The 13,219-nt window shown below is 38.8% G+C and overlaps 1 protein-coding gene across 2 annotated transcripts in view; it reads right to left on the minus strand.

The window, feature by feature from the left end:
* Positions 1 to 13,219, minus strand: part of MICU2 (mitochondrial calcium uptake 2) — a 108,119-nt gene that overhangs the window by 11,171 nt on the left and 83,729 nt on the right. The window contains exons 7-9 of one of the 2 annotated variants that reach the window (XM_008021706.3): positions 12,299 to 12,364; positions 7,443 to 7,540; positions 62 to 233 (exon numbers count right to left, since the gene is read on the minus strand). In XM_008021706.3, the coding sequence (XP_008019897.3) occupies positions 62 to 233; positions 7,443 to 7,540; positions 12,299 to 12,364 (336 nt within the window). The remainder of the gene's footprint in view (positions 1 to 61; positions 234 to 7,442; positions 7,541 to 12,298; positions 12,365 to 13,219) is intronic. The other variant, XM_008021707.3, reaches the window with a different exon arrangement.

Here is a 13,219-nt window from a genome sequence, read left to right on the forward strand (position 1 = left end):
TAAACATGTCTAACTTATTATTTCATCTTTATCACATGCAATAATAAAAGGGTATACCAACCTCTCCTGCGGACAACTTCTCTCTCACATTTTTCCAATAAATATCTTTATTTTCAGTGTTAGTGAAGAAAAGTAGCCACTCTGCAAAGTCTTCTTTTCTCATGAAACTCAAACCTTTAGAAAACTGAAGGAATTCCATTTCTTGAATCTCTGTTTGTAAATTTTCCATAAATCTAAATGTTAAAATACGAAATTAGTAAAGTAACTAGTGGCATTCAACCTTTAAATATTGTAAATGGGTCTGCAAAGTACCTTCACTATTACCTACTGAGTGGCGGTCTCCTGATAGTGAGCAGGATGAAGCATTAGTGTTGTGCAAGGATTGTGGGGAGAGGGAGGATGGAGAGAAATTGATTAAGTCCAACACTGGCTTCCATCAGTAACTCACTATACTCAATTTGTTTGTGTAAGTCATACCTGGCAACCTACATTTTGATAAACCTAAAGACTTGAAAAAATATGTGAAATGTTGCTTTGATACATCCAGAGAAAATACTATTCCATGGAAACTAGTTTTTTTCCAATACAGAAAAATTATCGATAATCAGATAAATTTAAAATTGAGGTGGGACACTGCTTTTAGAATGTTAATCATAATTACTACTTCCTAATATTTTTCAAATACCAAAGTTAATTAGTGTAATCAATGGCTTGGCATCAAAAGCTTACTCTATCTAAAAACACAATCTTTTTGACAATAATACATGTCGATATGACTCAACATTCCTTTCTTATAAAAACAACATGGCACTTTGATCAAACTGTCATCAATGGCTTCCCAGGAAAGGGACAAGTTGAAAAGATATCAGATTAAAATATATCTTCTTTGAACAACAACCCAGAAATGTTGCACTTTATTTATAACCTAAATCATGTGAAAAGTATTATCATCTCCACAAATTTTAATATGTTACAGATCCCTTTATTCACTTTTCCACATGTTAAAAGATCAGTACTATCTGTCATGTCAAATTCAAATGAAAATATACATGGGTTGATAGAAGAGGGACATTCCAGTTCAGTGGGAGAAAAATCATCACTTAAAAAATTACTTGCTTGAAGTTCTATATTTATCCCATAAATCTTAAAAGCATGAAAGAGGAGTTTGATCTTAGACTTCTGTCTACATGGTAGGCAAGAGTTTGTTACTTAAAACATTTTCTGAATGTACTGAATACATGGATTCATCAATGCCATGTTCCTTTCTGGGTCAAAGCAGAACTTTATCTAAAATTTGAAGCACTTCGAGTTTGGACTAATAGATCAACAAAATATTTTACTGATACACTTTGCCTTTTATTTTGTTGAGTTTTCCTACCCTGTATACTGTAATGACATTCCATTGATTCTTATTAGAACTGTTAAATGTATGCTTTACTTGCAAATGAATGTACACTGAATGAGGCAAGCAGAAGATAGGGTATAAAAACATCACTAACTTGTTCCCTTCCCTTTGCTTTTTCTTTAGGCTCTATCCGAGCCTCTACCAGAGGCTGAAATATTATAAACTTAATTGCTGTTAAACTATACATTGTCTGGATTAGGCTACTTTAATCTTACCTAATTATCTACTTTTAATGAATAGAAGTCCAATTATGATGATAATCTTTTCCCTTTAAGCCTAAAATCATGTTATCTTGTTATGACATGAAAGCCTGGAACATGATCTGAACATGCATATATGAATTGGAAAATTTATAGTAGATAAGGCTGCCAGACACATTGTGAACAAATTACATACTTTATAAATCAGTGGGTTAATTAGAAGCAATGGGAGAGATCTGTTTTTCCTTATTGGAATTGTTTAGGCAGTGGTGTACTGGAGTGGCGCGTACCGGCTGTGAGTCTTTCGTGCACGTCTTCCCGTCTCTGCTTCATGCTGGGGAGCTTGACATTGGCATTTATTTATACTACTAATTGGCAAACACTACAAATCAAGGCTGTTTTTCCTGAGACAATGATTGTTAAACATATTTACTAGCACACCACTGCTTCTAGACACCTCTGAATTTATAAAAACGCTTCATGAAACTCAGAAATCCTCAAATAATTGGCATTTCAGAACTTTTAACAATCCCAGTCCTAAAAAGTACATCAGTATCAATATCCTCCGCAACTTTTCCTGACGAGAAGACTTGAGGTCAATTTTCTTCCCTCTAACCATTATATATCTTAAGTCACAGGTTTATTTTCAGTTTAAAAAATTCACTGGAATAAAAAATGAGGTCAAGTATGCCAGACTAGAAATAAACTCAGGGATTATTTCTGGTCACTATATTTAAGGCTAATCATGGAGCTTAAAAGAAGAGAAAAGAAATGCAGAAGAAAAATCACCAAAGAGAGTAAGAGAGAAGAGTAAAAAAGACCGGAAAAACACAACAAAATCAAAAGGCACTGATGCAGAGCGGGAAAATGCCGTCAGGAGCTGCCTGAGCAGCCCAAGAGTCAATGCTTTCCCCCAGAACAATACGTAGGTTGACAGAAAACTCAATTTTCACAATTTAAATTATCTGCTGCTTTCATAACAATAAAAGCACACCAAAATTCTGGGAGACAAAATTAAATTACACTATGGTTTTTACTTAAATGGTTAAGTGATATTTCAGCTGGGAAATCTTTTTGATTAGTTGTATAAGTGAAAAATCAGAAAACAAATGACAAATTTTTCTTCAACTGATGAGCTTCTCTTGATCCGTGGTAGTATCTACCGAATATGACTGGTAACCTAGTCTGGTACTTGAAAGCCCATTCAATGCACCCACCACCTACCAGGGAACTGTGGAACTCTTTCAGAAACCACATGGTCACTTAAACCTTTCATGAGAAACCTGAATCTCGCCTCTTCAGTTTCTAAAGTATGTGATCCTGTATCAAGTCCCTTAACCTCATCAGATTCTAGTTATAAAGAGAGGACACTAACCTCACCTTGTAAGGATAGGTGAGATAACACATACGGAAAATACTTAGAAAGACGCCGTGCACCATGTAAATACCTGCCAGTTGCTGTGATGGTACTGAGGATGATATGTAACTATCTTTTCATTTTCATTCTTCATGCCCAGACTTCCCTTTTTCTTTCTTTTTTTTTTTAAAGACAGGGTCTCACTGTTGCCCAGGCTGGAGTGCAGTGGTGTGATCACGACTCACTGCAGCCTTGACCTCCCTGGACTCTGGTGATCCTCCCCACCTCAGCCTCCTAAGTAACTTGGCCTACGGGTGCACACCACCACACCCATCTCTTTTGTAAAGATGAGGTTTCGCCATGTTGCCCAGGCTGCTGTCGAAGTCCTGGGCTCAAGCAATCTGCCTGCCTTGGCCTCCCAAAGTGCTGGGATTACAGGTGTGAGCTGCCATGCCCAGCTCCAGACTCCGCTCTTAATCATTTTCCACTTTCTCACCCACAACCTCAGCTCTAATGGGCTGCAAAAAGCCTTCTTCAAGTATGGCTTGAAGAAAACCATACTATAACTAACTGTATGTAGTGGTATTTGCACAAATTCACGGTGCACATTTTCAACTGGGTCCTTGACCCTTACAGACACTCTTCTGCTAGCCTGGAAATGTGTCTTCTCGATTTTACATAGGGGCTATTTCACTTTCACACTCTTTTCTGTTTATCCTCAGCATACGACTTTGCCCCTGCTTCCTACAGAAACTAGAAATCATTGTTTAATAAATTCATTCATTTTCTTATTGTCACTAAAAATTGTAACAGCATCCACATGCATCCTTTTCCCCACCCTCTCCTTCCTGTCACAACGGACGGGGAGTCCCTTTTCCTGTCCATGCTGCACTCTGAATCCCACCTATATTCCTGTACTTCCTTCCCTTCAGGGACCTTGCTCCTCTAGCAATTCCCTGTCACTCTTGTATTTTCAGCCTTTGCCTCCTTACTTCGTCAGTTAAACATGTTATAATATTATACTCCCAGAAACACAAAAGTATAAGCTTGAAATAATACATATGAAAAAATGTGGAATATCAATGATTAATTTGGCTAGTACGTTGGTGCAAGCTTTTGGAAATATTATTAGAAGCCATTTTCTGTTATTTTATGACTTAGCAAAATGTAAAAGATATCTTATGATTGCCATAAATTCCAGCCTAGTATAATTACAATTTTAACTTTAGGGACACTTTGCAATACCTAAGAAAGCTCCTGAAAATTTTCATGTTTAAAGTTTTTGTTAATTTAATTGGATTTAAAAAATTGCGTGATGGTATGACAAATTTCACAGGGCCCATAATTTATAGAACTCATTTAAAAAAATTTAAAGTAAGAATTCTAAATAAAATCATTCCCACTGAAGAAAAGTAAGGTGAGAAGCAACCTTAAAAGTTAACTAGTTAGGGAATCGTAAAGTAAAGAGGAGTGGTATATTAGTATCTCTGTGAATATAGTTTGAAAAATTATCAGTAATATGACAATATCAGTATTATGATAATAGCTTTCCTTGTTTTAAATTATGATATTTTTGGAACTTTAAAAAACATTGAGAGAGGGGTATTTTACATATACAAGAAGAGGTACGGTTTAAAATTTTGTTGAAAAAAATTGTTCTAGAGAGCTTAAATGACTCAGTGTAGCTATCAGGTAAACTGGGATTAGTGGGATTAGGATATAATTCAGAAACTTAGATTTCAGTTTTTTGTTTTTTTTTTGAGACAGAGTCTCACTCTGTTGCCCAGGCTGGAGTGCAGTGGTACAATCTCGGCTCACTGCAACCTCTGCTGCCTGGGTTCAAGCACTTCTCCTAACTCAGCCTCCCAAGTAGTTGGGATTACAGGTGTCTGCCACCACACCCGGCTAATTTTTGTATTTTTAGTAGAGATGGGGTTTCACCATGCTGGCCAGGCTGGCCTTGAACTCCTGACCTCGTGATCCGCCGGCCTCGGCCTCCCAAAGTGCTGGGATACAGGCACGAGCCACCGCGCCCGGCCAGATTTAATGTTCTTTTCTCTTTCTTTCTCTCTTTTTTTTTTTTTTTGACAGAGTCTCACTGTGTCACCCAGGCTGAAGTGCAGGAGGCACTTGGATTTTCATGTATTCTTCTTCATTCCTTAAATCTAATCAATCACCGAGCCCTACAATTTTATCTCCTGTGTCTGGAAATCTTTTCCACTTCAAAATCCTTATTGCCACTACACTAGTTCAAGGCTCTTCTTTCTTTTCTTTTCTTTCTTTTTTTTTTTTTGAGACAGAGTCTCGCTCTGTTGCCCAGGCTGGAGTGCAGTGGCACTATCTCGGCTCACTGCAAGCTCTGCCTCCTGGGTTCACATCTTCTCCTGCCTCAGCCTCCCAAGTAGCTGGGTCTACAGGTAACCACGACTATGCCCAGCTAATTTTTTTGTATTTTTAGTAGAGACGGGGTTTCACCATGTTAGCCAGGATGGTCTCATCTCCTGACCTCGTGATCCGCCGCCTTGGCCTTCCAAAGTGCTGGGGTTACAGGCGTGAGCCACCGCACCTGGCCCAAGGCTCTTACTTCTTTTCTGGAATATCGGAATGGTCTTCTCTCTCATAAAACCTATCCTTTACTCTGCTGCCAGAGTGATGAGCACATCTGACCAAATATCCTTCACGTAGCCTTCTTTTTTTTTTTTTTTTTTTTTTTGAGACAGAGTCTGGCTCTGTCGCCCAGGCTGGAGTGCAGTGGCCGGATCTCAGCTCACTGCAAGCTCCGCCTCCCAGGTTCCCGCCATTCTCCTGCCTCAGCCTCCCGAGTAGCTGGGACTACAGGCGCCGCCACCTCGCCCAGCTAGTTTTTTGTACTTTTTAGTAGAGACGGGGTTTCACCGTGTTAGCCAGGATGGTCTCGATCTCCTGACCTCGTGATCCGCCCGTCTCGGCCTCCCAAAGTGCTGGGATTACAGGCTTGAGCCACCGCGCCCGGCCCCTTCACGTAGCCTTCTTCAGGGCCTCTCATCACTGAGTTAATCAACAAGCTGCCTCTATCTTATGGTGTATAAAACCGTCACACAGGTAAGCACATACTTCCCAGCCTCCGTTCTCCTCACCTTCCGCTTACTGCTTTATCAACTCTACTGCTTCTCATTCCCTTTACAAACCACACACTTTCATGCCTCTACGTCTTTGCTCCTACGGTGTTATCATTCCCTCGGTGTTATCATTCCCTCAAATGCCTCCCTGCCCAAACCACTTTTGCCTGTTAATCGCTGCTAGTTTGTCAAGATTCAGCTTTGTGTTTCTTCCAGAAAGCCTTCCCTGATCACTGAGTCCCAACCTTCACCACAGGGCACACTAAGTGATCTCCATGCTACCCAGATACCCTATTTACCAAAGAAAGCACTGACCACAATGTGTTTACATGTTTTTCTGCATGTTTACTAGTTTCCAGAAGGTACTATCCTAGTGTTTGAAGGGTAATTTGACACATAATAACATGTATCACATTCCATAAATCTTTATTAAACTAGATTCAGCTGAATAAGACGCAGGTCTGCTGCCTCCCAAGTCAGTGTTTTTCCCCACTATTCTGTACTGCTTTTTGTTTTAAGACTGTGGTTAGTGGAGTAGCACAGGGAGACGCACTGTCTCACTGTGCATGCAATTATTATCATTGGGAAGACGGTAGACAGGACACTGTATTTTAATGTTTACAATAATCATATAAGGTAAGCATTGTTATGTCCACTTTTTAGATAAAGAAATGAGCTTAGGGAAGTTAAATAAGTACTTAAAACTAATGTTAGTATAAAGCTTTACTGGAACATGTCATGTCTATTTGTTAATGTACTGTTTATGTCTGCTCTCACACTGCAACCATGGAGTTGCTTAGCTGAGACAGAGACCATATTTACTCTCTAGGCCTTTGCAGAAAATGTTTGCCAACCCTTGTGCTAGAGAATGAGAGACTACATGAAGCAGAGCTGAGGTGTCCCAGTTGAGACCATCTTAGAAAAGCCAGCAGCCAGCAAACCCATCAGCAGACTGCAAATGCAAGAGTACAGTCAAGATCAGCCAATCCTGTTCCAATCGAGAGAACTGCCCAACCAACTCAAAGACTCATGAAAATGACAAATGGTTGTTGTTTTAAGTTGGGTTGGTTTGTTTTCCCTAAAGAACAACTGATTGCTAGGGCCATAGTTCTTTGTTGAAGACAATAAGTTACTAAAAAGAATTACTGTATTCTATGAAACAGATATTACTTTCTATAATAAGTTAGAATATTTTGTGTATACTAATTTTAGTTTCTATTCCATAGGTTTAGTTCTCAGAGATAAATACTATACAGATCCACAAAATCCACAAACGGTATTTTAGTTTTGTGATCTGCAGTTCTGGGAAATGAATATATTCTGTTTCTCTTTATTTCTTACCCATAAAATTTCCCTAAATGAATGTAAATATTTGCATTTACCTTCGAAATTCTTTATAATGAAGTTTTCTTTGTCCTCTTTTTCCAAAGAAACGCATCTGAAGAGTTGTGTTAATTTCAGGTTCTTTCACTGTTGCTTCCTATTAAAAAATTACAATAATTTAAAATAATTATAAATAAGAGAAATAGAATCTGTAGAGTAAGATCTTAGAACTCTTAGAATAATACCCAGAAAGGATTCTTCTTACAACACCACCAACACCAACAACAAAAGTTGTAAAAGAGGGATAGAGCCATTCCTTCTGTTATTTTGCATAACACTCCATAACCATCGTTGCTAAATAGGCAAGAAACAGTCAGGGTTAAAATACTCAAGGTGGACTTCAGTATGAGACAAGATCTTAGATCAGGCCAAAAAGTAAGTTTACAATAGTGAAATAAATGTTAATTCAAAATATGATCTCTAGGCCTTTACTAATGAAGCAGGACTGAGAGAGTTAAAGCAAGAAAGTCTTTGAGCTTTTGTTGAATGTTGGAAATACTTGCAAAACACTTTGCTTTTTTTTGTATTCTTCAGAGCGCCACTGCACTCTGGCCTGGGAGACTGAGTGAGGCTCTGTCTCAAAAAAAAAAAAAAAAAAAAAAAAGACATTTTTACATATATCAACTTAAAAAAGAGTGTGGAACAATGTATAGCATGTTACTGCTTATATTAAAACATATAAGCATAGAAAAAACAACATAGATGTATCTATTTACTTATTTACATGTATACTTATGTATGCATAAAAATCTCTGAAGAATACAAAATACAAGAAACAAAACGCTTTTCCTAATTATAAAATTAACAGGTGAGAATTCTATTAAACGTAGTGAGGCAGATTCACACATTCTTAATTCTTTTTGTTTTTGAGACGGAGTCTCGCTCTGTCGCCGAGGCTGGAGTGCAGTGGCCGGATCTCAGCTCACTGCAAGCTCCGCCTCCCGGGTTCACGCCATTCTCCTGCCTCAGCCTCCCGAGTAGCTGGGACCACAGGCGCCGCCACCTCACCTGGCTAGTTTTTTTTTTTTTGTATTTTTAGTAGAGACGGGGTTTCACCGTGTTCGCCAGGATGGTCTCGATTTCCTGACCTCGTGATCCTCCCGTCTTGGCCTCCCAAAGTGCTGGGATTACAGGCTTGAGCCACCGCGCCCGGCCACATTCTTAATTCTTTAATAAAATAATAAAACTGCTAAAAAACAAACAAAAAAACCATTGGCAACCAAATAATAAAAGCGGGTACAAGCTTAAGCCACAAATTTTGAAAAAGAGCAGTCAGAGAAACGCCAGACTCAGGTGTGGGACAGTCTAGTGTGTCTCCTGATCCCACCACCACCCCCAGCCCTGCTTCTCAGAAGTAGAAGGGGGATGTCAGATTACTGCCTTAGGAGGAATTCATCAAAACCTTCAATTCTGTGATAAGCAGATGAACAGGGTGAGAAGACAACCCTGAGACAAGTCAGGGCAAACTCTTCAGTAGAAGGTCCTCCCTGGAACTTGACTTGGTGGGACTTGAGCAGAGTGAAGAAGGGCTTCAAGGGCTTGTATCTTTCAGGGCACTATGTTAAACTGAGGGAATAATCAGAATGGGATAGACCTTGGAGGGTGGAGTTGGCTGTGGTCTGGGACATTTTAATAGAATCACAGAGAGACAGTGGAGTCTAGGTGCTCTGGTAAGGGTTACATTTAGACCAGGGAACTCCCTCCTCTCCTTTAGTATACAAAATGGTGGAGCAAAATGCATCCCCTGCAGCTCAGGGGAAAAGATAAATTAGTTCTAGCTAGGGTAGGAAGAGTATTAAGGAGACTCTCATTCGTGCCCTACCAGAGCAGAGAGGCTCTGGACAGAGCATGAGCATGAGGAAAATATAAGGCATGACAACTATACAAAGACACTGTAGCAAGAAATAGCAAAAGAACAAATCAGGCAAAAGGCACAAAAACCCAGTCTAGAAGAACTGATAACCCAAGGAACAAATGAGTATTCCTCACGAGACCTTTAAAGAAACTACCTTTTTATGTTGAGATAACCACAGATTTCACACATGCAATGCTAAGTAAGAAACAATACAAAAAGATCCTCTGCCTTTACTCAGGATCCTCCAATGGAAGCATCTTACACAACTATGGTAAAATATCACAACTTCACAGTCAACATACAGAACATTCCTTCACCACAAGGATCCCTCAGGTTGCTTTTATAGCCACATCAGCTTTCCTGCAGCTCCCACCCTCTGACAACTATTAATGAATTCTCCATTTCCATAAGGTTGTCATTTCAAACATGTTATATAAATAGAATCATATAGTTTGTAACTTTTAAGTACTGGCATTTTTTTTTTTTCCTCAGCATAATTCTCTGGAGACTCATTCAGGTTGCTGTATCCTTTGCCATATCAATTGTGTTTCTTCTTATTGCACAGCAGTATTTCATGGTAATGGAGTCCCACAGTTTATTCACCAAAAGATATCTAGATTGTTTCCAGTTTGGGCTGGATGCTGCCAAACTGAGCTGCTAAGAACATCTGTGTACGAACATAGGTTTTAATCTCTCTGGGGTAAAATCCCAGGAGCACAGTCACGTTTTCCAGAGTGGTGGTTTTACATTCCCACTAGCAATGAGTGATTCAATTTCTCTGCATCCTTGCAACCATTCAGTGTGTCAGTGGTTTGTTTGTAGTCATTTGGAAGGTTGTATATCTCTCTATGGTTTTAATTTGCATTGCACTAATGATTAAAGGTGCTGAGTATCCTTTTATGTGCTTGTTTTTCCCTATTTTCTTTGGAGAAATATTAGAAGTCCTTTGTCTCGTTTTTAATTGGGTTGTTAATCACTTTGTTGTTGAACTGTAAGAAGAGTTCTTTATATATACTGATAGTAGACCCTTATTAGATATGTGATTTGCAAGCATCTTCTTCCATTATGTTATCTTTTCACATTCTTGATTGTATCCTCTGATGAACACAAATTTTTAATTTTTTCTTTTTTTTCTTTTTGAGACAGAGTCTCGCTCTGTCACCCAGGCTGGAGTGCAGTGGCTTGATCTAGGCTCCCTGCGAGCTCCGCCTCCTGGGTTCATGCCATTCTCCTGCCTCAGTCTCCTGAGTAGTTGGGACTACAGGTGCCCGCCACCAGGCCCAACTAATTTTTTGTATTTTTAGTAGAGACAGGGTTTCACCGTGTTAGCCAGGATGGTCTCGATCTCCTGACCTCGTGATCTGCCCCTCAGCCTCCCAAAGTGACAAATTTTTAATTTTGATGACATCCAATATATCTACTTTTTCTTCTGTTGCTTGTGATTGTAGAAATCATTATCTAAGAAACTGTTGCCAAATCCAGTGCCATGAAGCTTTGCTCTTATGTCTTCTAAGAGTTCTGTAAGTTTAGCTCTTACATCCATTTCAATTAATTTTTATATATGGTGTGAGATAGGAATCCAACTTTATTCTTTTACACATAGATATCCAGTTGTACCAGCAACATTTGCTGAAGAGATTTCATTACTTTTTGAAAATTGTAAATGGTATTATATTTAAAATTTTAGTGTCCCCGGTGTTCACTGATAGTATATACACATGTGACTGATTTTTGTACATTTTTCTTGTACCTGATGACCTTCCTAAAATCAATTATTAGCTCTAGAAGTTTTGTTTTGTGATTTCTTTTTGCAGATTCCTTGGGAGTTTCTACAGACACAATGCCATCTATGAAAAGAGACTGTTTCATTTCTAACTTTCCAGTCAGTAGGACTTTTATTTCCTTGTCTTGCCTTATTGAAGTGGCTAGAACTTTCAACACTGTATTGAACAGGATTAGCAAGAACAAACATCCTTGCCTTGCTCCTGATGTTAGCAGAAAATAATTTGGTCTTTCATCAATAAGTATGTTAGCTGTAGGTTTTCTGTAGATGCTCTTTACCAAGTTCAATGCCCACCTCCCTGCCTTATCTGTTTTAATGAGTGCTTTTTAAAAAAGTACGGGCGGGGCACAGTAGCTCACACCTGTAATCCCAGCAATCTCAGAGGCCGAGGTGGGCGGATCACGTGAGGTCAGGAGTGAGACCAGCCTGACCAACATGGTGAAACCCTGTCTCTACTAAATACAAAAAATCAGCCGGGTGTGGGTGGCGTGCGCCTGTAATCCCAGCTTCTTGGGAGGCAGAGGCAGGAGAATCGCTTGAACTGGGAAGGTGGAGGTTGCAGTGAGCCAAGATCGCGCCACTGCACTCTAGCCTGGGAGACTGAGTGAGACTCTGTATCTCAAAAAAAAAAAAAAAAGACATTTTTACATATATTAACTTAAAAAAGAAGAGTGTGGAACAATGTATAGTATGTTACTGCTTATATTAAAACAAAAAATAATATGGATGTATCTATTTATTTACATGTATACTTATATATGCATAAAAATCTCTCTGAAGAATACACAAGAAACTGAAAGCACTAATTGCCCAGGAAGGAGAACTGTGTGACTGGGAGGGAAATTCTGTTCTACCTACACACTCCTGTGCACCACCTGAGTTCAGGAACATGTAAATATAGCACATATATTTAAAATACAGTCATGTATTGCTGAGAAATGCATTGTTAAGTGATTGTCACTGTGCGAACATCAGAGTGTACTTACACAAATCTTGATGGCATACCCCACTACACACCTCTGCTATACAGCGTAGCCTATTGTTCAGACCACCACGTACATGCAGTCGGCTGTTGACTGTAAAGTTATGTGGTGCATGACTATTAAAAAAATTAAATTGCTGATACCAAATCTATTGGTAACTATTGTGACTATCTGAACAAACAGAATAGAGTAGCTATTATAAATATCAATTGTTTGGAAATCATCTGTACATACCTGACATCCAGTTTCATTAGTATTCACTGTCAACATGTCATCTTGTTTACTTATGATCTTCTGCAGCTATAAAGATTGCAAACATGAGTTTACATGTGTGCCTACCAGATTTTTCAAAACAACCTAAAAAACAGATGCCAACTTGTTGTTGTTATAAAATACATACTAGTTGTTTGCTAAATATTGACTTAAATTCTTTCTAATCATAACTCCTAGTATCTTTTTCTCTTAGACAATGTAAGAATCAAAGGACAAAAGAGATATAACAAAAGTACTAACAGTATTATTACTACAATTTTCTACTAAGAAAGCTAGCTTATTTAATAGATACATATTCTTAGGCAGCACTCTATAAGAACTTCAAGATTATGCTGTCCTTTCAAGAGAATTTTTATTCATAATCAGTTGTATCACTAGTTTATGGCAACATTTTCAAGCAAATAGGTTTTTTTTTTTCTTTTGAGACAGAGTCTCGCTCTGTCACCCAGGCTGGAGTGCAGTGGCATGATCTCTGCTCACTGCAAGCTCCGTCTCCCGGGTTCACGCCATTCTCCTGCCTCAGCCTCCTGAGTAGCTGGGACTACAGGCACCTGCCACCACGACCAGCTAATTTTTTGTATTTTTAGTAGAGATGGTGTTTCACCGTGTTAGCCAGGATGGTTTCCATCTCCTGACCTCGTGATCCACCCGCCTCAGCCTCCCAAAGTGCTGGGATTACAGGTGTGAGCCACTGTGCCAAGCCTATAGTTTTTAAAAAGCTATTTATTTCATACACATAGTCTTCCTTTTCCCTTTATGCATTAAAAAGCATTAAAATAATTTAAAGACTTACATTTCTACTAATTAGGATGTTGTAAATAGTACTTTGAAATTGAGTACATTAAAAAACCTACCTGCCTTTCAGAATCATTTGTATCAATC

Source organism: Chlorocebus sabaeus, chromosome 3 (assembly GCF_047675955.1).
Source record: "Chlorocebus sabaeus isolate Y175 chromosome 3, mChlSab1.0.hap1, whole genome shotgun sequence".
NCBI lineage: Eukaryota > Metazoa > Chordata > Mammalia > Primates > Cercopithecidae > Chlorocebus > Chlorocebus sabaeus.